Source organism: Marmota marmota, unplaced genomic scaffold, assembly GCF_001458135.2.
Source record: "Marmota marmota marmota unplaced genomic scaffold, marMar, whole genome shotgun sequence".
Lineage (NCBI taxonomy): Eukaryota > Metazoa > Chordata > Mammalia > Rodentia > Sciuridae > Marmota > Marmota marmota.
The window spans coordinates 18,609,198-18,632,057 of record NW_025999949.1 but is presented as its reverse complement, the minus strand read 5'-3'; the positions used below and the strand labels follow the sequence as shown (position 1 = coordinate 18,632,057).

General features: G+C 33.5%; 1 protein-coding gene across 3 annotated transcripts in view; it reads left to right on the top strand.

The window, feature by feature from the left end:
• Taf2 (TATA-box binding protein associated factor 2) overlaps nucleotides 1–21,393 on the top strand; it is a 76,951-nt gene extending 55,558 nt beyond the window's left edge. For 2 of the 3 annotated variants that reach the window (XM_048802061.1, XM_048802062.1), the window contains 6 exons: nucleotides 4,374–4,483; nucleotides 5,815–6,044; nucleotides 7,172–7,327; nucleotides 7,823–7,928; nucleotides 10,354–10,476; nucleotides 19,931–21,393. In XM_048802061.1, the coding sequence (XP_048658018.1) occupies nucleotides 4,374–4,483; nucleotides 5,815–6,044; nucleotides 7,172–7,327; nucleotides 7,823–7,928; nucleotides 10,354–10,476; nucleotides 19,931–20,232 (1,027 nt within the window). In that variant the 3' untranslated portion in view covers nucleotides 20,233–21,393. The remainder of the gene's footprint in view (nucleotides 1–4,373; nucleotides 4,484–5,814; nucleotides 6,045–7,171; nucleotides 7,328–7,822; nucleotides 7,929–10,353; nucleotides 10,477–19,930) is intronic. The other variant, XM_015486417.2, reaches the window with a different exon arrangement.
• The last annotated feature ends 1,467 nt before the right edge of the window (nucleotides 21,394–22,860 follow it).

Sequence of the window (22,860 nt, the reverse complement as noted above, 5' to 3'; positions counted from 1 at the left end):
TTGATTTCCGCTCTGATTTTAATTATTTCTTGCCTTCTGCTACATTTGCTTGAGCTCATTTATTTGTTGGTTTTTTCTTTTTTTGAGGAATGACCTCCAAGCAATGAATTTCCCTCTTAAAACTGCTTTCATTGTGTCCCATAGATTCCGATATGTTGTGTCTGTATTTTCATTTATCTCTAAGAGTTTTTTGATTTCCTCCTTTATATCTTCTGTAACCCATTGATCATTCAGTAACATATTGTTCATTTTCCATGTGATGTAGGATTTTTCCTTCCTTCTTTTATCATTGATTTCCAGTTTCATTCCATTCCTGTAAGCCTCTTGTATGTGAATGTCTATACCATTTCTGATATGGGAAAAATTTTCTGTAACTAGCTCATTGAAAATTTTCTTTATGCCTTAAGTTTTTATCTCCATGTTTTCTTCTATCCCAGTGATTCTCAAGTTTGGTCTTTTAATGTTATCCCAGATATCTTTTATATTCTGATCATGTCCTATAATTTTTTCTCTTTTATTGCCTTCTGTGTACTCAAGATCATAATATAGCCTCTCTTTAAGGCCGAAAGTTCTGTCTTCAAGGGCTAAGGTTGTATATTCTCTGCAGTCTAATCTGTTAGTGAAGCCTTCAAGTGAGTTTTTAATTTGATTGATGGTATCTTTCATTTCTAGGAATTCTGTTTGGTCTTTTCACTCTATTTAAAAGTTTTCTTTCATCTTTTGTAATTGCTCTCTCAGTTCCTTCCTTATGTCTTATTTTAGTTCTTTGAACATTTTTAAGAATGGGTTTTTTTTTAATAATCTTTCTCTAGGCTTGCACCCACCTTAGTATCAGCTGGATCTTTGTTGGGGGATTGTGGATTTTGAGATATCTGTTTACCTGTTTTCTCATGTTTTCAAATGTCTTAGTCTTATGCATCAATTCAGATGGACTCCTCTACCTCTTTTATTGTGGGTATTCTTTTATTATTTAATCTTATTTGTTCTGGGACTTCTCTCTGTTTTTGATGTATACATAGATGCCAAGGAATGGGACCTGGGTTCCTTCTCCATTTTTTTTTTCCCCTCCTTGAGTCCTTATTGGTTTGAGTCTTTGGTTTCCTCCCTTGAGTGGAAGTAATGTTAAGGAATGTTTAGGTCAGCAGCAGAATCTCTAACCTATGAACTTTTAGTGTCCCTATAGGTTCCTAGCACCTCACAGAATGGGGTGAAATAAACAACAGAACAAGGGTTGCAAACAACAAACAATATACAGTGTTTAGTAAATACGTAGTCCCTCCTGTGAAGTCTTCAGCATTAATTGCCTCCAATAAAAAAGAAAGATTGGTTCGGGCAATTGTCAATAGTAAAAACAATAACCATGAACTGAATATGGCTTTGAAGCAAATGGCAAGTGTCAACCTTATCATCTATAGCAGTAATGACTGTATTAGCATTAATGGTGGGGGAGGAATTATATAAATCAATTAGTTCTGAAAGATAATAAAAGTACATTTAATTAGGGGGAAAGTAAATGTGTTAGGAAGTGAGAAAAGACTTTACAGTTCCAAAAAGTGAACAGAGTTTTCTTTCTTTGATGTGTCTTTGCCTGGTTTTGGAATCAGGATGATATTGGCCTCATAGAATGAATTTGGAAGTGCTCCCTCTTTTTCAATAAATTGAAGAGTATTGATATTAATTCTACTTTAAAGATCTTCTGGAACTAAATTCACAGTAGCTAAACTGTGGAACCAAACTAGATGCCCTTCAGTAGATGAATGGATAAAGAAAATGTGGTATATATACACAATGGAATATTATTCAGCATTAAAACAGAATAAAATCTTGGCATTTGCAGTTAAATGGATGGAGTTGGAGAATATTAGTGCTAAGTGAAGTTAGCCAGACCCCAAAAAACAAATGCCAAATGTTTTCTCTGATTTAAGGATGCTGATTCATAATGTGATGGAGGGGGGAGGATTAGATGAACTCTACGTAGGGCAAAGGGGAAAAGGAAAGGGCAGGGGAGATAGCATGGGGGTAGAAAGACGGTGGAATGAGATGGACATCATTACCCTAAGTACATGTATAAAGACATGAAGGATATGACTCTACTTTGTGTACAATCAGAAATATGAAAAATTGTGCTCTATATGTAATATTAATTGTAATGCATTCTGCTGTCATGTATAACAAATTAAAATTTAAAAAATAAAAAAAAGTGAACGGAGTAAATGCAGAAGAAATGTAGATGTGATGTTTATATAGAAGGGGTGGGGAGGAAAGCAAAGTATTGGGAAAGAGAATAATAGAATTTGGCCAGGCACTGTGGCACATGACTGTAATCTCAGCAGCTCAGAAGGTAGGAAAATTGTTAAAGCTGGCCTCGGCGACTTATTGAAGCCCTAAGCAACTCAGCGATGTGGCTTAGTGGTTAAGTGCTCCTGGGTTTAATTGTCAGTACCACAAAAAACAACAGAATTTGGCTCTTAGCAGGAGAAGAGAAAAAGAGAAACAATAGAAATAAACAAATGAAAATAATACAGGACCAAATCAAATTTTACAATCTAGAATACTTGAACCCTTGACTATGCTAGGAAAAAATAATTACATTTTTTAAAATACTACAAATGAAAGAAAAAGAAATAAGTGTATATATATATATATGTCACTGAACCAACCAGCACAGCCAGAATACATCTCCCTCAACATACAGAAAGAATAAAATCAATTAGTTAAAAATTTTAAAATCTTGATGAAGAATGAAAGAATCTTCTTAACTGAGATAGTCAAAATAGTTGACCAGATTGGGACTCACTCACATTTTAAGGATGCACAGTGGCCCAAGCCCAGAAATACAGTTCCATACTCTTAGAAATGGAGTAATAGTTCTTGAAGGACAGGAATTGTATTTATCCATAAAGACAAAAGTAGATATCTATAAAAATTCATACCACACTTTATAGTTGTATCTATAACAACATTTTGTTTTTTTTGTTCCTGTAGTCTTTTAGCAGTCTTATTTTAGTCTTTAATTTCATAGCCCCAAAGTGTATTTAACAGAATCCACGTCTCAGTATTATAAATATGAAATTATAGCCAATAAGCATTTAGTGTCTAAGAAATTATCACTTACAGATCAACTTTCTTCCCATCTCTTTCCTAGTTTCAAGTCTAATTTGGTGTCTTACCACCAATAATTAAATGTAAAAAAATTCCCAGATTCACCTTTTCTCAAGACTTGCTAAGCACCATAAGGATAAAATTCAGTTTCTTTTCCTCTCACTTATATTGTAGAATTTCAGTTACTCTTTTTTTATTTAATTAATTATTATTATTATTTTTTTATGTGGTGCTGAGGATCGAACCCAGGGCCTCGCACATGCTAGACGAGTGCTGTACCACTGAGCCACAACCCCAGCTCTCCAGTTACTCTTAAACCTTGAATTTTTCCTTGATCTTAGACCTGGGTTTGTCTTTTCTCTATATACTTCATATGATGTCTTATTTTCATACCATCAGATACTTCTTTTTCAAATTTTTTCTTCATCATAATGCCGTATTTTGACTAAATGACTTAGTAGAGTTTAACAGTTACCCCTATGAGAATACTTTTCTTAATTGACTCTTTTTTACCTCAGCTTAATTTGAAGAATCTTTTTGTAGGTACCGCATTTAAAATGCTCCCTCACATTCTCTACAAAGATAGAATAATGATGTCTATGTTCATTTTATTATCTAAAGTGTAGACTTCTAGGTCTATTATGTATTTTGTGGGTTTTGGGGGGTTTTTCCTCAGTTTTAAGATGTACTTAACTGACCAGTCTATGTGTCTATGTGTGTTTTCTTTTTTGTACATGTTTCTATGGAGAGTAGATTGTTTATTTTAAAACATGGGATGGGTGTAGCTGGGCACAGTGGCCCAAGCATATAATTCCAGCTACTAGGGTGTCTGAGGCAGGAGGAAAAAGTCAGTTCAGCCTGTGCCATTTGAAACTGTGTTTCAAAATTATGAAAGTGGCTGGGGATATAACCAAGTCATAGAGTACTTGCTTAAAATATGCAGAGGCCTACTAACACACACACACACACACAAAATGTTATGGTAAAGATTGGTTAAGATTGTGTAGTCAAGCTTTTTATTGCACAGTTAGTTGATTTAGAAGCAAAACAACCAGATTTTTTTTAATTGAAACAAGTAGGAAGTATTTAGGATATAACTCAAAGTCTTCTGAAATCAAACTAATCTAGTCACAAAACTAGGCCTAATGGAAAGTGGCAAATTAATAAGGAAGAAGTACACATAATTTTCAGCTGTTTTGTGGTGTCTCTGACTCAGTATCAGTCAACAGATGGTCAGCAAAAATTAATTAATTTGTTTTTTACTCTTTCAGACATAAGATTCTAAATATGTTGACTAAGAATCCACCATTTACAAAGAACATGGAGTCTCCATTATGCAATGAAGCCCTGGTAGATCAACTTTGGAAACTTATGAATTCTGGTAAGAGAGCAGTGATTTTTAAAGAAATTTTTATTATTAGAGTATTTTCATTTTATAGCAGACTTGCAATTCAATAGCACTTAAGAACAGAAGATTTTAGTTTTTGCCTTTTTTTTTCAAGTAGAATATCACACTTTTACAGTGATGGGTATTATAATATTGGTTAAGAATATGCTCACTTTGCTCCCCACTGAGGTTAAGGAAATAAAAGATTAATTTATTTGAAAGTGTTTCAGATGATTAAAGGGCTATTAATATAACCCTACAAAGTGTTACATAGTACTGAAAACTTAAACTTTCCACCTCTTTTCCATAGCCACTTAGTGGCCTTTCCCATAAGTAACCAATTTCTTATCCTTGCAGGGGCAGTCAGTGCATATAGAATCAGTCTCCATTTTTTAAAACTGCATATTGTTTTTGGTTTGCACCCTGGAGTTCATGGTATATTATAGTTTTAACTTAATTTATTTGAGTGAGGTCAAGAAGTAGGATAACACTGCTTAGGAGCACTATCTTTGAAACCAGTTTGCAGATAGTTGAGTCTTAGTTATTTTCTCACTGTGTAGCTTCTAAACTTTTTTCATTTATAAAATGCACATGATAATTATATCAACTCCTGTAAACTGAGAATTAAAATGAGTTAAGCACAGTATCTGGCTTATATTGAATACTTAAAAATGTTGTTAGACAAGTGTAATGATGATATTATCATTATGCTGCTTATATTTTAGATATTTGTAATTCCTTTTTTTCCTGTGCTGGGGATTGAACCCAGGGCCTTGTGAATGCTATGCAAATGCTCTACCACAGAACACACCCCAAACCTGTGTCTTTTTTAAGTCATTTTTATTTATTCAGGTTATTGTTCTTCTTCTATGGGTTTGTAAGTATTACATACATTTCACCAAATTTGCCTGATGTCTCTGATAGGTTGAAACTAACACTGGTTTTAGTATAAAGACTCAATCAAAAGATAGGTTGAAATGTGTTTTATTAGATATAAATAGTTGTTATATATAAAAGGTAGGAGAGCAGTAGGTATTTGTTTTAATACTTTAAATACTTTAAAACTTTGTTTCTGTGATAGGGTACATGAAGGATTATGGAGTGATGTTTGCTTGACAGTCTGTTGATGAAGAGAATCAGACAAGTTGGACAGAGAATGAATGAATGTGGTATAACTAATTACTGGTGAGGAAGAAGTAAAAGAATATTGAAAGCCAGAGGGAAAAAATTGTTTTTAGAATATTAGATTTTTTAGTTGATCTATAGTACTCATTTTGTAAGAATAAAGGTGTGATAATAAAATTTCTTTATTATTTATATCTCAGGTACTTCACATGACTGGAGATTGCGGTGTGGTGCTGTGGACTTGTATTTCACACTTTTTGGCCTCAGTAGACCTTCCTGTTTACCCTTACCAGAGCTTGGGTTGGTTCTTAATCTGAAGGAGAAAAAAGCTGTCTTGAATCCTACTATAATTCCAGAGGCTGTAGCAGGCAACCAAGAAGCTGCGAATAATCCAAGCAGTCATGCACAGCTAGTTGGATTTCAGAATTCTGTAAGAATCACAAGTATTACATACAGAAGATATGGTTTTATTATATAGAGCCATCTAGAGAAAAGAATTGCTTCTTGTGAACTGGTAAATTTTATAGCAACTAAAACAGTTCACAGTGCCATTTTAAAACCTGTAGCTAACATTTGTTTAGCATTGTATCAGTCCATTTACTCTCTTTTGTGATGACATAATCATTTTAAAAAAATATTTGAGCATAGAATTTCTCCTCTGAGTAGTAGAAAATAAAAATGAATAGTTAATCTATTACATATTAATCTGTTTGAACCCAAAGGCCCTGTCTTTTTAAATTTTTGCTCTGTGTAGTACCTAGCACAATTCTTAACATGGTAAGTGCCTGGCAAATGCTTGTTGAATGAAAATAAATAAATGAATGAATGATCAGGTAAATAAATAAGCTGCCGATTTGGGAGAAGACTGTCTTAAAAATTTTTATATATTTGTGTGTGTTTGCCTTTAGAAAAGCTTTTCTAACTGTATATCATACAATTGTCAGCCTTTTTGTAAAAGGACTTATAGGATACATATTAATTATTTGACTATAAACAAAGTTTTCCAGAAACACTTTTCTTACTGATGACAATGTCTGTAGTATTTCAAGCTTCATTTTTCACCAATATTTAGACCAGATTACTTGCATGGCAAAGCCCTACTGGTGTTTTAACATTTTGATACTCAGATTTTCTCTATGATACTAAGTAATTTTTAAACTTATTTACCTAAATTTTTTGAAATGTAACCACACTTATTTACATAGGAAAAACAAGTCTAAAAAAGGAGCTCTTTTAGATTTAGATATTTATAAACCTGTGGAAATAAATAGTTTATAGTTCTTGCCCATATGTTAATTGTGCACATTCACACTTTAGGATAAGTGAAGAAAGTGACACTAAAAGATACATTCTTTTGGAAAAGCTCTGGAAGTTCACTTAAATACTTATATTCTCACCCCAAAAGTAAAACACACAGAAAAAGGTTATATTTTTAAGCCCATTTTTTAGCCTTTGGGCATGCTCTAATCTGCATGGTTGTTATAGCTATTAGTTTTCAGCTATAATATGAGCTACTTGTCTTTACAAGTCTAATTTTGATCTTAAATATTGCCACAGGAAGATGATCACCTTGCCAAGGAAGCATCATGTAATGTATCAGCTCATCAGCAGGGAGTGAAGAGGAAGGCTGATACACCACTGGGGTCCCCACTAGAACCTGGTCAAATACTGGAGAAGAATGAGGATAGCAGTAAAGTCAAACTCAAAATCAGAGTAAGAAATACAGGTTCAACCTGTATTAACAGTGTAGGGTATTCACATTCTCATAAATCTTTTTGAATACTTGGAATGGTTTTTCCTTAACAGGAACATGTGGGACAGACTGAATCATAAAACAACCCAAATGTCCTTCCAAGTCATTTCATCCAATTATTTAACTTCTATTATCACATATTTCTTCTCTGTTTGGGGAAGGAACTATGTGTGCACGTTTCACCACAACTCACTACTTCTTCCCACAATATAGGAGTAGATTTTAGTTGCTATTACATTTCCAGTAATTTCTAAATCAGCTTCTTTTGGAGGCTGGACCACCTAATCCTTCCTTTCTCTTAATACCTTTTAAGGAAAAGAGACTGCTTTTCCTTTTAAGATTATAAGGGGTTATATTCTTATTGCCTCTGCCACTTTTTCTAAAAGATAAGATCTAAATATAAAGTGATGTAATGGCTTCTTTTTATTTTGTTTGTTTTGTGTGCCTATGTTTAGTTCTCAAATTCTCAAGATGAGGAGGAGATTGACATGGATACTGTTCATGATAGTCAGGCCTTCATCTCCCATCATCTGAACATGCTTGAAAGACCGTCAACTCCAGGTAAGATTAGTATTGTACTCTCACTTAGAAGGAGGAGTTCACATGATATCTCCATTTGAACGTTTGTTGCTTTATTTTCAAATGAAACCTATAAAATTGAAAAGGCAGCCAGTACAAAATATTAGATGATACCAGATTTTAAAACACATAAGCAAAATAAAAAAATTTTAAGTGTTTCTCTTGATTTAATTTTTTTAAAATATTGTGTGCTTTTGAACTTGTTTTTTGTAAAACCTGTTTATCAGATTCCTTACAATAGCTTTAATTTCTTTTCTTTTTTAAAAATATCTTTCTTTAGTTGTAGGCGCTTTATTTTATTTATTTTTATGTGGTGCTGAGGATCAAACTCGGTGTCTCACACATGTTAGGCGAGCACTCTACCACTGAGCCACAACCCCAGCCCAGTAGCTTTAATTTCTTTAAGTAAATGTGCACATGTGTGGTAGACTCAGCTTTGAAATGAAAAATTAGGTCTCGTTGAGTTTTTAATAATGTAACTATATTTACGTTAATTTTTTAAAACTAAATCTAGTGCTGCCCATAACACTACTTTCTCTTTGTGCCTGCCTATTCCATGTAATATATTCTAAACTTTTGCATGTATCTCTCAAAGCAAGTTTTCTTTTGGAAATACTACCCAAGACACTATTGAATTGATAATGCTTATAATTTGCCTTATTATTTCCGTGTTGGCAGATATTGAGGTTGTTTCTAGTCTTTATTGATTATAGACAATTCTGAACTCAATATCTTTACAAGAAAGCTTTTGATACTTTTACTTTTAAATTATGTTCTTAGTATATATTCCTGAAATATTATTGAAAAGAATATTAGCTATATTGTGAGATATTCATCTTAAGATTTTCATACAGCTTTTTTTTGTGAGGGGTGATTTCACTTCACTATGTAGCCCAGGCTGATTTTTAACTGCTGAGCTCAAGGGATCCCTTGAGGCTGAGCTCAGCCTCCCAAGTAGCTAACACTACAGGCTAGCTTTTTTATCTCTTGTTATTTGTTGTCATGGTGCTTCCCCCCCCCNCCATGTAGTTGTAGTTTATAATTTTTACATTTGAATGAGGTTTTTTTTTTTGTTTTTTTGGTTTTTTTTGGTACCGGGTATTGAACACAGGGGCACTGGACCACTGAGCCACATTCCCAGCCCTATTTTGTATATTATTTAGAGACAGAGTCTCACTGAGTTGCTTAGTGCCTAGCCTTAGCTGAGGCTGGCTTTGACCTTGAGATCCTCCTGCCTTAGCTTCTTGAGCTGCTGGGATTACAGGCATGCACCACCACACCCAGCTTGAGTGAGGTTTTTTTAATTTTACTTTTTTTAAGTTCTAAAGTCCCCACTATTCACCTTGATTTGCTTGTCTGTCTTTTTATTTATGGGACCTATATTATTTTATATGATCTGGTAATCTAAGATGAACTAAAGAATTTGAGAACTGGTTTCAGATAGAATATGAGCCTAGGATATAATTGGAAACTAATAGGTCCTGAATTCTTTTGCTTTTATAATTGTAAGAGATCTTAATAATAATAGTGACCTGTTTTGCTCACTTAAGTGGTAAACTTGAGCAGAGATATTTAAATGATTTGCCTGAACTGACACACACATGTAATGGCCAACTACATCCAAATCTTAGAACTTTTCCATATTATAGGTGAAGGAATTAACACACAAATAGATACTTGTTGATAAATTTGGTATCAGATACTGATCGTGTTACACCATTAAACCACTATCTGCTTTTTGTTTGTTTTTGTTTTGGCACTGGAGATTGAACCCAGAAGTGCTTTACCACTGAGCTACATCCCCATCCCTTTTTATTTATTTTTTTTTTTTTGAGATAGGGTCTCACCAAGTTGCTTATGGCCTTACTAAGTGGCTGAGGCTGGCTTCAAACCTGGAATCCTCCTGCTTCAGCTTCCCCAGCTACTGGGATTGGGATTACAGATGTGAGCAGCCATGCCTCATTCACTTCCCTTCTTAAATGTCTTCTGTAATTCCTAAATCATTTTGATCTATTTTAAAATAAATTTTATACTGTAATTTATTAGTGGATTTTTTGGAGAGTGGGCACATTTTATTATGTGCAAAGTTCCATGTAAAAAAATTTATGAAATGGTTTCTGTGATAGAATATAGAATCTAATTTATATGTTTACCAAGTCATTCCACCATATTGTCTCTCTTCAATGTGTATTATTTTCAGATTTAAACTTACAGGACCTGTGACAAAGGATTAAATTAAATGGGATTGTTAGTAGTTTTTAAAGGATATTCTTTTTATTATCAGAATTTTACTGTGGTTCCACTGCCTCTAGTTTTAAGGGTAACTTATAAAAACCCATCAGGCTTTTTTCAGCTTTTAGGAAACAAGGAAGTAAATCCATCCTTTTCCTCTTGTTTGGCATTTTAGGACTTTCCAAATATCGACCAGCTAGCTCTCGATCTGCTTTAATACCTCAGCATTCATCAGGTTGTGATAGCACAGCTACCACAAAACCCCCATGGAGTATGGAACTTACACGTAAGGGAACAGGTAAAAATCAATCGACTAATTTCCTTTTTTTTTTTTCCCCTCAAGAACAAATCTGTAAAACTACATAGAGTTACTTTAATAACTTGGAAAAATACTTTAAAAATATAGATCTTAGGAGTTGCTTTCCTTACAGTACATTTGACTTTATTTAACTTTAAAGACTTTTAAATTAGACATTTTTCTGTTTCAAAAGAAATGGACTTTTGTTACAGGAAACTTGAAAATAACAGAAAAATAAATGAAAATAAAAAATCATTCCACCTGATACCATTACATATACCCTTTAAATTAATATTTTGCTCTTATAGTACATTTTCTAATTATTATGACAAATACTAACTTAAGTAGAAACCATCAAATCTGTATCATTATAACTTTATAAAATATGAAAATCATCTGCTTATTCCCTCCATAAACCCAGTGTTCATGATTGGTGATTCATTTATGAAGACTTGATGATTTACCTAGAAAATTCAAATGTTATATCTTTTAAGTTATTGTATACTAATTAGGTTTAAGTTTATGAAAGGTAATTCAATACAAATGTGCTTGTTACCTTTTCCATGGTTTTACATATTTTTCTGTTTATTCTGTTCTTATGTTACTTACTAAGAGATTAAAATCCAAATAAAGAGTAATAAACTTTAGATGCTGATGAGCTACCATGAAATAAAGATTCATCAGTCTTCAAGTTTTCAAGAAACAGGGAGTGAAAAACAAGATATGTAACCAAAATTATTTCCCAGTATAAGCAATAGAGTACTGTTTATTCATTTGAAGAGCTTAGGGGTCACTGTGACTAAAAGGCGAGTTCAAATAAAAGTGACACATCAAAATATTTTGGTGTTGAGACCCCAGACTATTGCACTTTGGTGCTTATTCTGATGAATGAATTTTCACATTTCTCATTTCTTGGCCTCTGCTGATTTTGTGTTCTGGGTTTGTTTTTTGTTTTGTTTTGTTTTTTCTTTTTGTTGTTATTGTTTTGTGGGGTTTTGTTTGTTTTTTCTTTTGGTACTAGAGGGGGAACCTGGATCCTGACACATTCTAGACAAGCAAAGCACTCAACCACTCAGGGCTTTGTATTATCTTGGTTTTAGTTTTGGTATAGTTTTGCCTTATCATCAGTGTATTTTTTAAACTTTTACTGGACATGAATAATTTTCTACTTTTTAAAAAAAAAAATTACAAAGCGTATGGGATTAAAACTTATTGATACAGTTTATGGTGCTTCTGCCTGCCTTCTTTGCCTATGAAAAAATAAGTTCTGTCTGAATTTCTAAGAGTCAAATCAGTTTCTAGTCCAAAAAGAAGTTCAGTACATTGTTTGGATTTTCTTAATGATGTGGCCCACAAACTTGTGTAGAAGCAAACTTTAATACATTTTTATGTCCACTAGTGTGCTTTGTATCATTGTTCCATATTGCTTTTAAAAATCCCCCTACCCCCAATCTTTGTTGTAGTTCTCATTGCGTCACATGAGAAGCCTGGGGAGAGACAGATACAGGCTAGTGGTGGAAAATAATAAAGTGTTAAAATTTTAGCTTTGATTGGTATCCATGTAGAACTATTTTATATCATAAGGCAAAATATATGGCAGTTATGTAGACTGATCTATTAAACTTTAATTTTAAATATACTCTTTGATATGCCTTTATAATTTCCTTTAAGTATATTTGGACTATTCAGTACCCTAAAACCATTAAGCATCTCTTAAAACTCAACAGCAATATTTAGATTTTAGAAAACATGCATTTTACAAAGGGTAGTGTTCCAAAAGTTTGTTTTAAAAAATTTTTTTTTAGTTTTCGATGGACCTTTATTTATTTTTTATTTATATATGGTGCTGAGAATCAAACCCAGTGCCTCACACACATGAGGCAAGCACTCTTCCACTGAACCACAACCCCAGCCCCAAAAGTTTGTTTTTATGTGTATTGATTTTAGAATTTTGAATGCAGTTTTTCCATAAATACTTTGTTGATAATATTGGATATTGTAATTTTCCCAAACTGGCCTACCAAGAGCCCTTTGAACACATACCACAGATGGAGAATAGAAGTATCAAATCTAGCCATTGTGTATAACAAAGTTTCTGTGAGAGCAGGCCACTCAGCTTCATCTTTGGGAGGTCAGAAGCACAACTTCAGCCTAACCTAAATAAAGTCATGTGAAATTCTTTGTAAAAAAGGAATGTATTCTCTTCCTGTCTCTCAGTAACAGCTGGGGATCTTCTGAGATTGAAAGTCATGTGAGAGGCTCCTGAGAGAAAGGTAGAGCAGCAGTAAGGTGATCTCTCTTCAGTCTTTGGAATCTAGATTAAGGACACATGGGTTTGGGGAGGCACGTTCGGCTCATCCAGGTGAAATGTCTTTTATTCAATCTGGGTAATTCTTACAAAAATTTTTTAATGGGTTGACTAAAAATGAAGAGATCACACATAATCTAGATTTTTCTTGAAGATTTAACTGAGAGGACTTCATAAGGAGGGTATGTACGTTCCAGTTCAAACTTTTCTTGTGCTGTACCCTGTAGTGTGCTTATTTATACTTTTCCTTGGGTTTAAAGCTTTTTTGTTTGGGTCCCTGCCTCCTTTGTTCCTGTGCTGAGATGAAGTCTCAGATTTCTTAAGCTTAGGACCAGGGAACCAAATTGGAATTAAGAACTAAAATGTGTTGCAGAGTTCATCTAGAAGACAGAGAAAAGGAATGAGGATTTAGGTAAAAGAGGAAATGGAAGCTGTTTAGTAGAGGACAGTAATGGTTTTACTTTCTAAACCTCACCCTATATGTCTCACATATACACAATTTTCCCTTTCCTTGTATATGATAAAAGGGCACTTTTAGGGTGTAATCAGTCATATGTGGGTAGTAGGTTGAGCCATTAGGGTAAGAAAGGAAAAGTGGCAAGTTTGTTTTCCTTCGTTACCTGAGTGTTCCTTTCCCTTTGCTGAGGTAAGGGAGGGAATGTGCAGAAAGGGCTAAATGGTCCTCTTGGTGATAGGCTGAACATACTGAAGCCCCTCCCTTCCAACTACTGCAGCTTTCTCTCCACCACTGTAAAGGCTTAAGGTGACAGAGCTATCTCCAGGTTGCTACAGTGTTACAGTGATTAACAGGAGAGGAAGGTGAGGGGAACAAGGTGCATTGGGAATTCCTAGTAGTTTCTGTGGGGAAGAGAAGGCAAGTTCCTGCAGCTGCTTAACTTTGGCCACTATGTTATGCAATTCTTCTTGTGCAAATCAGAAGAACATATTTCTAGTGCTTGATTTTTTTAAGTTAAAGCTTTTTTTTTTTTTAAGTTTGGAAACTTTCCTTATAGGTCTTTCTTTGGTACTAAATATGAGAAACAGACTTTGATCTTTTTTTTTTTTTAATTTTTTTAGTTGTAGATGGACACAGTATCTTGATTTATTTATTTTTATATGGTGCTGAGGATCGAACCCAGTTCCTCATGCATGAGAAGCTGTGCTCTACCACTGAGCTACAGCCCCAGCCATAGACTTTGATCTTTTTATCCTTAAATCATCATGGTATAATTCAACACTTTATTTTTATATTGCTTTAAAGCATTGAGGGAAAAAAAAAAAAAACTACTTCATACCTTTCCTAATAGAACCTACAGGTTTTTGATTAAATCCAAACACTTAATATGAACAAATTTAATAGATTAATTAGCAGATTATTCACTGTTTCTCAGCAGCAGTTTTATCAAGTGAACTAAAAACCTATATTAAACTTATAGGAAGTGCCTCTTTCTGTTTGTTTTGCATTTGTTAAATTTGCTGCAATAACCTTTATTCATGGTGTATTTTATTTGGTCTTCGGGAAAAACAAAACTCTGAATATGTCTTTTGTTTTCTATTTATACTATGAAATAGGAAAATTGTAGTATTTTGAATTATGTGTATTATTTTCTTCTGATTTATCTGGTATCTTAAATAGAAATACATATTTTAGGTCACAAAAATGGTTTTCATTAGCTTAAAAAGGAGTGACGCTTAACTGTGGGTGGGCCTCAAGTTTTTAAGCATTTTATAAACCTCTAAAATTGTGCGTCAGTTTGTGTCCAGGAAATGATTAATACATGCATATTCATGAAAGTCCTTGAGTAACCTCATTATATTATTGTGAAAGTAAATTCATGTGTACTTAATCTGAATATTAATGTGATCTACATGAGAAGGAAATTGTATTTCTTATCACTTTGGATTAGACCTGGTAAAGTTTTTCAGGAAGGATAGAGAAAAAGCAAATAAGAAATATGCATTGTTTATAACAAATGAAAAAACGTAAGAGCTAAGAGCTAACAATTTTTTTGTGGTGATAGTATAATGTGGGCAGATGTTTTGCTATTAAAAACAATTTCTCTGTGTTCATGTGTTTGCACATATTCATGAACATATTAGTGGTATAAGTTTCTAGAAATGAACTTTACTATATCAAAGATATGGCCACTTAACATTTTCATATATATTGCTAAATTACCCTAATTACTTCTTAAGAAACAATTTATTATGGAAAACAACAAAGTAGACTAGTACAATGAACTTCATTTTCATTTATCTTTTAACTTAGTTTTGACAATGATCAGTTCATGGTCAGTCTCATTTAATCTGTACTCTTACTCATTTCTACCCTTCTGAATTAGTTTGAAGTAAATCTTGTCATTCCATCCACAATTTAATATGTATCTAAAAGATAAAAATTTTAAAGTTTATAAGCACAGTAAAATTATTATACCTAAAAATTAGTATTTTTATACTATTAAATATCTAATTTGCTTCAATTTTAATTGATTCATAGATACACTTATTTTGTTTTTGGTTTGTTTTTGGTGCTTTTGTGTTGCTGGGGACTGAACCATGGGCCTTGTGCCTGCCTGCAACGCAAGCACTCTACCAACTGAGCTATATCCCCAGCCCATTATTTTGGCTTTGTTTAAGTCTGTATTTTGCTATTTGTATAAATATTAGAAGTCTCTATAGTACTAGTAGTTGTACTGGAGCGTAATTGGATTCATGTTTACAGGTGATGGTGTGTTCTTCATCTGGAAGCATACGGTGTCAGGTCAATTCCTTTTTGTGAGGTTAACCACAGTAAATGTTCAAGGTTGTAGATTCATTAGGTTCCTGAGGGTTGCAAGATGGTGATATTCTAATTCATCTTCTATTTTTATTTATAAGCTGGATTGTTTCTATAAAGTAAAATTCTTGTTCATCTGCTACTTTTAAAAAAACAAGCCCATCTTTTTATTGATTCATTTTAGTTATACATAACATTACATTTCATTTTGAGATAATTTATAAAAGGATAGAATGTAATTTGCTCTAATTCAGTCCCCAGTATTTCCCCTTTCCCTCCCCAAGAGCATCTTTTTTTAAAAAAAAAAATTGATATGTTATACATATATGGAGTATAACTTCTCATTCTTCTGGTTGTACACGATGTAGAATTTCATTGGTTGTGTAAACATATATGCACATAGGATAGTAATGTCTGATTCATTCTACTATTTTTCCTGTTCCCATTCTCCCTCCCTTGCCTTCATTCCCCTTTGTCTAATCCAAAGTCCTTCTATTCTTCCCTACCACCATGTCCCTATTGTGAATTAGCATCCACATGTCAGAGAAAACATTCAGCCTTTGGTTTTTGGGGGATTGGTTGATTTTACTTAGCATGATATTCTCCAGTTCCATCCATTTATCAACAAATGCCATAAAGAAGAATGAAATTACGAGTAATACATATATATGTCACATGGTATATACATACCACATTTTCTTTATCTACTCATCTGCTACTTCTATAAAGCTAAATTCTTCCTCATTTGTACAGAATGATATAAATCATTTAGAAAGGTCAAAATAAATATTTGATTCTATTTATTCAATAATTTTTAAAATAACAAACTTATTACATTTAAAAATAATGAGTTGGTTGACTAGCATCCTTCAGTGAGACACTTGAGTCTGTTATAATCATTATCTTTATCAGTATTCAAATTGTCTTTGGACATTAATGCCCTCTTAAGCTGACTCCTGAATCTGTTTGGCAAGACTTTTAACTTCCTTCTTACATGATATTTCAGGTTATCTTGTAAATAAATATTCTTCCTCGGACCTGTAATCAGATTTCTCCTAGGACCTTGGTTCCTAATACCTGTATTCTTAACTTGTATTCTAATCCATTCTTTAAATTAATATTTTTAGTTATCAATGGACTTTTATTTATTTTTATGTGGTGCTGAGAATCGAACCCAGTGCCTCCCACATAGTAGGCAAGTGCTCTGCCACTGAGCCACAGCCCCAGCTCTAATCCATTTTTTAAATAGACCCCATGTAAATCAAATGAAGTGCAAGATTTGTGATCAGTGTAACCTTAGTGTAAACTTTAGGACCTGCAGACAAAAGATTGGAATCACTTTCAAAGTGGTTCTAAATATTCCTTAGAAAAGAGTACACCACAAACGCTCAGTTGTTCATTTGGTACTTGCCTCTGCTGGGAACTACAGGTTCCAGTATAATTATTGGCTTTTCTGCAATCCAAGTAGCTTGGCAGGTACTTAGGATTAGATGAAGAAACTTTTTTTCAAGCCAGAAAAGGACCTCAGTCTCCCAGGAGTGCAGACAGCAAATTAGAAAGTTGCAGAAGTCTGTTATGTAGAATAACTAAATGATGAGCTGGGAGCTAAATCGTTTGAGGCTTTCAAGTCTGTTATTACTTCTTGTTGCCTACTTTTGCATTCTGTTAGGCATGGAGCTGTTTTCCTGTATTAATAGCTTTGGGAGGATACCCATCTAATTCATTTAAAACTGAAATTAAGATCACATTTTAGTACATTTGATTCAGATGATCTCAATTATTTTTTTTCTAGAGAATATCTAGGTACTAGTTATTACAGAAGATTCAGATATTACAAACTTGCTTCTCCATAGAAAGAATTATTTAGCTTTTCCAGAAGTAATAGTGTTAGCTTTCCAAAAAGAAATTATAATCTATAATAGTTTTTGTACTTTATCCCTCTCCCATCAAAACTAGTGAACCTCAAATTATGTAAGGACTAAGTTCAGCTGACATCCTATTTGAAAAGAAACCCTATATAATTTTGTTATTAATTCATTAATTTGTTTAGCAAGCTTTATCAAGAGTGGGGTCAGGTAGGGGATGTCAGATACTGTGTGTACACTGGGACACAGAGGAAAAAGACCTACTCCTTGTCCTCAAGAAATTTTCAGGCTAATAGAAGAGACTAATAGGTAAAAAGAAACATTCTAGTCTGTCTGCGTGCAGGGTGCGCCCATAGCATAAAGGGTTAAGAGGAGACTTTAGAATCAGGCTTTTTGGGTTTGTAGCTCAGATCTGTCAGTACCACCTTGGGCAAATTACTTAATCTCACTGCTTTATTTTCCTTGTCTGTATTATACTGTGGGAACTGAAACAACTAATTCCTTATTGACATTGGGGAAACATCCCAAAGAAACATTTGAATTTATTTTTAAACGATTAAAGAGACTAAAGTGGTCCTCTAAACCCTCCTTTAGGTTACATCTTTACTATTACTTTTTGGGGAACTTTGTCTTTCTAGTTCTGCCTCCAAAATACTTTAAGTCCCCTACTGGGCTCCTGTATCTTTAAGTCCTGTGTACTTACTTTCTTTTTTCTTTTCTGATTTGTAAGCTGCAGAAGAGCTAAGATCCATCCAATTTATCATTGTTTTTTCTAGTTCCCCTATAGTTTCTGATATTTGTTAAATGAGTATGTGAGCCAGATAATAAAAAGGGGAGGTTATTCCAAGCACAAGGAAATAATATTTACAAATATTCTCTTTTGCCTAGAGGAAGAGTGGAAGATAAGACTGGAAAGGTAACTTCAGGACACATTGTGAATTGTCAGTAAAATTAGTGCTATGGTATAGTTTTTAGAAAACGTTCTACTTTGTTGAAAATTACAGTTTTGGAGCTGGTTTGGATCAGAATTTGTGCTGAGAAATTACTTTTTAAAATATAAACAGAAAAAAAAATATAAACAGTTACCTTGAAGCTTATTTTAGCTTGAATTTTTTTTTCTTTGTTAATTTGGGTGGTGGTGGGGAAGACTTCTACACTGAAGTCCCAAGCTTATATATTATCAGTAGAACCAACTGACCTTTTAAGTATATATCATGGTCAGCTTTGTTTTTAGGAAGATTATTATAGAATAGGGTTTGCCAGCCTGGACTTCATTGATACTTTAGGCATAATAATTCTTTGTTGTGAGGTAAGGGGTTGTAGATTGTACGTTTGGCAGTATCCCTGTTCTCTGCCCATACAATGCCAAGTTACATTTCCTATCCCCTACCAGTTGAAAAAAACAAAAAAAAAGTCTCCAGATATTGCCAAATAACCTACTGTGCAACTGTATAAAGTATAGTTAGGGTATACTTCAGGCAGAGGAATCAGTTAATATGAAACTATTGGTGTAATCCAGATGAGATGAAGAGGTATGAATTAATACAGTTGCAGACAGGATTAGGGTGGGGACTGATTTAAGAGAGGCTGTGAGAAAATTAACAAGATTTGGTGACCAGTTAGATCTGGAGGAGATGGGATCTGAGATGAATCTCAGACTTTTTCCTTAGTTGGCTGCATCTAAAGCAATGCCATTAACCTGAAGTAACATAAGAGGTAATTGTTTTTTAAAGCATGGTCAAAGGACAAGAGGAAAATTCTTTTACTCAAGTCTCGGAACTACTATTATAGAGTCCTAGGTTGGTAGATTGTTAGAACTGGAGAGAATATTCTATTTAGATTTTTAGATGAGGGACTTAGTGCTCTAAGAGATAAAGTACACTAAAGACTAGCAGGACAACCTAGTTTAGAGCAAGAATCTCCCAATTCTTGACCCTTTCTTTTTCAATGACACTATGCCTTTTCTGGGTTTCTAAAACTGTGTATATGAATCCTCTCAGAGAGTTTACTTTTGCCCATCTATTCCCAGAAATTGTATTAAGGGACCATAAGAATGTTCAGTTTTCACTAAAATATCATTGTCAGTAACTAACACGTTTGTGAGTGAATAGTTCTTTAAATGGCACTAATCAAATACTGCCATTTCTACATATAATACATAAGGCAGAACTGTATTGGAAGTAGTTATATTTTCATTGACTAATGTAGATCTTAATCTGTAACAAACCATGTAATACTTAAAAATATTGAAAGGTAATTTGGTCATCTTTTAATATATTCATTGGTATGTATCATAAGAAACTAAAACATTCAACTTCATGGCCAAAAATACTAAAAACTTTGTATAACTGGTTGTATATCTTATTGAGTATTCCTCATTCCTGATGGAAGTGATAAGTACTTAGGAATCTCCCTTTCCATAATACTGTCATCAGCTTCCTCTTACTTTAGTTTTGTCTTCCTTGGTATCAACAGGAATTCATTTGGTTATTTTTAATCTTAAAGGTAAAGAACAATCGCCTTTGGAGATGAGTATGCATCCAGTGGCAACAGCTCCACTCTCAGTATTTACTAAGGAATCTACATCCTCCAAACACAGTGACCACCATCACCATGAGCATAAGAAAAAGAAGAAGAAGCACAAACATAAACATAAACACAAGCATAAGCACGACAGCAAAGAAAAGGACAAGGATCCTTTCACTTACTCCAGCCCTGCCAGTGGCAGGTCTGCTCGTTCTCCTCTCTTTCAGACTGAAAAAGGGACAAAGAGCCCTTTCCCTCTGTGTCCAGAAGAATGTATATAACTAAAGCTTTATCCTCTGTAGAGAATGATAAAAGGCAGGAAAGGATTTGCTTTTCTTACATAAATTCAGAATCCATTTAAGTCCTAGACATTTGATTTATATTATTTATACAATTGAGATTTAATTAGGAAGATGTGTTTTATGGTTCTGGATAAACTATTTCATCGCCTGTTTCCTACTTAAAACACTCGCCTGTTTCCTACTTAAAACACACAGACACACAGAGAAAACTTCTTTTACAAAAGCCCTGGTGTCCATTGGGCAGTCCCCATTCACATCATGATCTCCATGTGTACTGCCAAAACCAATTATGTTTGAAAGCCTTTGATGGATGTTATGGGGCAGAGTTACGGTTTAAACAGAAGCAACTGCCAAATTTGTGGTGTAACCACTATTTCCAGTGAAATATTGTATAATGCCATTTGAAACTACTGAAAAGACAGAGGCTTTTCTATAGGAGTCTTCCCTCTTGCACTATTTTTTGTGTTAACAGTAGAAACTAAGCAATGTAATTTATGAACAAAGAATATGTTGTGTTTCCTTTTATCCTGAAATACTACAATTTTTGGAAGAAGTTCTTTTTAGCAAAAATTGGAATAACTATCTTTGATAGCACATTTGGTGATTATGATGTTGGAATTTAACAGAGATACCAAATCCACAGTTGTTCTCAAATCAAGATGCTTAAATTATAAGTTTTGTTTTGTCTTCCATTAAGTATAAGTGAATAGGTTCATATGTAAAATGTTTTGTTAGATGTGGACAAATTACACACCCAACATGTATTCTTTTTAAAATCATATACCACAACGTATGACCTTAAGGTGAGTTTATTTGTTTATTAATTTGGATGAAGACAGTTCAGTACTCATGTGAGTGTAACAGAAACATTTGCAAACATGTGAAACGTTTTGGTTTCATGGTTTAGTAATCTGTGTGGTTTTGTGTTTTTATTTTTTCTTCTAGATTTACCACGTGTTTTATTGTTTGTTTAAGAATGCTTTTTATATCTTCAATTTTTATCATTTCCCATGTCATTAAAAAGTTTGACAAGATACTTGTTCCCTGAACAGATATTTCAAAAGGGATCCAATATTGTTAAACTTTTAAGTATACTTTTAGTTGTATTTAACTTGTTTAATAAATAACTTTTTAAATTGACCATTCTGCCTTTGTATCTTTCTATGTCGTTTGTTTCCTTTTTTATTGTGTATATATAATAAACTTATCCACATGGTTTGCAGAGCACTTTGCAAATAGGTGAATTTGAGTTGGCCCCAATAGCAAGGATCATTTAGTGGGTAAAGGTGAGGCAAAAGTGTCTCAGCAGAAGAAACAGTATCTTCAAAGGCATGAGCAAAGTAAGGACATATTTGGGAATTAGAAAGCACAGATGGCTTGGAATGTGAATGCAAAGGAATATATTCAGATGTTGAAGTGCTTAAATGACAGGTATTTAAAGATTCTAATTAATTGAATGTTGACCAACTGAAATTATTTTTGGAAAACGGGATCTTTTATGATAGAGTCCACAGTGGTACTGTACATAGAACTCGCAGCTTTGAAAATTCTACAGACAAGTTTTCAGTTATTTGTGTTGTAGGAAGAATGGCAAATAATAGCTTTCTATTATAATTTAAAAGCACCTTTTGTGCTTTTAAACTAGGATCTATTATATGTGCTATTGCAAAATTGGATATTTGTATTATTCTTGTGAAGAACTTTTTTTATAGTTCACTCTCGATTATTTAGGCTGATAGTTCAGAGCAAACAATGTGAAAATTACTTTATTCAGGTTTTTGAAAATAGGTAATTATATACAAACAATATAGACTTCTAGTGTAAACATCTCAGTCTGCTTCCCTCCTTCCACAGAAGCAGTCATTGCTGGCAGTGTTTAGTGCCTTTCTATAGCTAGTCCATATACATTTACAGGTATATTATTTATACAGTTTTTGTTGGTGGTGGTTTTTTCTTTTTGCTTTTAATATTTTTAATGCAAAGCCATTGTAACAACAATGGCAACAAAAGAGAGGAACAGAAATGCTGTTCAGATATAATTATTTTGTTTCCGTTCTCTGGTGTCCTGTGGATTTGCTTTAAATCTGCTAGACTTTATTTATATATATATATATATTAGTTGTAGTTGGACACAATACCTTTATTTTATTTATTTATTTTTATGTGGCACTGAGGATTGAACCCAGCCTCTAGCACATGGTAGGCGAGCTCTCTACTGCTGAGCCACAACTCCAGCCCCTAAATCTACTAGACTTTTGAAGCTAAATGTCTAAATGAGATACATAGAAAAACAAAGACACATAGTCTCATGTAAGATAGTCTGCTGCTGCCTTCAAATCTTTGGAACAGAGTACCAAAAAAGTGAGGGTTTTTTTCCTTCCATTTTTTTTTTTTTTTTTTTTTTTTTTGCCTTTAGTTATTTTTCTTATTCCATGATTATAAAAGAATTTCCCTCTTTTTTTTCTTTTAGAGTTTTTAAAATGTTTTTTTCAAGTTTATACCCTTTGTCTAACTAGATTCCATCTTGAATTGTTTTGATAAAATATTGATAGGGATCCACTTTTTTTTTCCTTCTCGAATGCTACCCAACACCGTGTGTTTAAAACT